Source organism: Myotis brandtii, unplaced genomic scaffold (assembly GCF_000412655.1).
Source record: "Myotis brandtii unplaced genomic scaffold, ASM41265v1 scaffold897, whole genome shotgun sequence".
In the NCBI taxonomy this organism is placed as follows: domain Eukaryota; kingdom Metazoa; phylum Chordata; class Mammalia; order Chiroptera; family Vespertilionidae; genus Myotis; species Myotis brandtii.
The window spans coordinates 54,229-55,929 of NW_005371679.1; the positions used below are offsets into that span (position 1 = coordinate 54,229).

Below are 1,701 nucleotides of genomic sequence, written 5' to 3' on the forward strand. Positions count from 1 at the left end.
GAGCTGGGCTCCTGGCTTGGCAGGCTGTTGCTCCCCCCTCACTGCCATGTCCACTGTGAGAACTCCAAGGCCACCATTATGAGGAGAGGAAGCTCTGTGCACGGCAGCTTCAATGTATGCAGTTGGCTGATTTGGGGTGGAAACCACAGGCCGGCCCTAGATGGTGTGGCTCAGTGGATGGAGCATCGGCCTGCGGACTGAAGGGTCCCAGGTTCGATTCCCCGTCAAGGGCACCTGCCCAGGGTGTGGGCTCGATCCCCAGTGGGGGGCGTGCAGGAGGCAGCCGATCCATGATTCTCATCATTGATGTTTCTATCTCTCCCTCTCCCTTCCTCTCTCTCTATGAAATCAATAAAAATAAATAAATAAAATTTTCTCAAACATACGTCAGGTTTTACTATTTAGAAGACAATTAAATTCTGCCCTGGCTGATGTGGTTCAATGGTTAGAGTGCCATCCCATGCACCGAAGGGTCTCGTGTTGGATTCCTGGTCAGGGCTCAGAGGCAGGCTGCGGGTTCAATCCCGCCTTCGGGGCACATGCGGGAGGCAACCAACAGATGTTTCTCTCTCCCTTCCTCTCTCTCTAGAATCAATGAAAAACAACCCCAAACTATATTCTTGGGTGAGGATTTTTTTTTTTAAAGGCAACTAATTTAAATTATGTATACTAGTATTTTCGTGAATATGTAACTATAAAACTAAGGTTCCAGCTGGTGTGTGGGTCAGTGGACAGAGCGAAGGCCTGTGGACTGAAGGGTCCCGGGTTCGATTCCGGTCAAGGGCACATGCCCAGGTTGTGGGCTCGATCCCCAGTGGGGGGCGTGCAGGAGGCAGCCAATCCATGATTCTCTCTCATCATTGATGTTTCTCTCTCTCCCTCCCTCTCCGTTCCTCTCTGAAATCAATAGAAATATATATGAAAAATAAATAACTGTTCATCTGTGAACCAACTCTATTACGGCCTCAGGGAAGCCCTGGGTGAGGGACAGGAGGGGGCGGAGGGAGACGCGGGGGGCGCGGCGTACCTTGTGGGTGAGCGAGTGCTGCTTGAGGTGGTGGACCTGGCTGAACTCCATGCCACACTCGGTGCACACGAAGGGCCGCACGTTCTGGTGCTTGAGCATGTGGTTCTGCAGCTGGCTGCGGTAGTGGAAGGACTTGTCGCACTCGAGGCACTGGTAGAGGGTGGGGCCCTGGTGGGAGGCCAGGTGGCGCTTGAGCTGCGTCAGCGTGGAGAAGTCCAGGCCGCACTCGACGCACACGTGGCAGCGGCCGCTCTCGTGCTTGACCTCGTGGGCCTTGAGCTCGCTGGGGTAGGCGAAGCCGCGGCCGCAGAAGTGGCAGCTGTAGGGCTTGACCTCGGAGTGCAGCAGCATGTGGCGCTTGAGGTGGCTGGTCTGCGTGAAGGCCTTGTGGCACACCTGGCACTTGTGGGGCCGCGTGCCCTGGTGCGTGAGCAGGTGCGTCTGCAGGTGGCTGGGCTGCTTGAAGAGCTTGCTGCAGTGCGGGCAGGAGTGCGGCTTGATGCCGTTGTGGCCCAGGATGTGCGTCACCAGGTTGTACTTGGACGTGTAGGACTTCTCGCACATGCGGCACTGCCAGCGCTTCTGCCGGTCGCCCGCCTCCACCAGGTACGAGTCGTCGATCTGCACGTTGATGTCCAGCCGGTCCAGCTGCGCCTTCTTGTGCCGCTCGGCCG

The 1,701-nt window shown here is 56.7% G+C and overlaps 1 protein-coding gene across 1 annotated transcript in view; it reads right to left on the bottom strand.

Annotated features, from left to right (window-relative positions):
- ZNF710 (zinc finger protein 710) overlaps nt 1–1,701 on the bottom strand; it is a 79,835-nt gene that overhangs the window by 6,340 nt on the left and 71,794 nt on the right. The window contains exon 5 of the mRNA XM_005885201.2: nt 1,028–1,693. Coding sequence (XP_005885263.1) covers nt 1,028–1,693 — 666 coding nt within the window. The remainder of the gene's footprint in view (nt 1–1,027; nt 1,694–1,701) is intronic.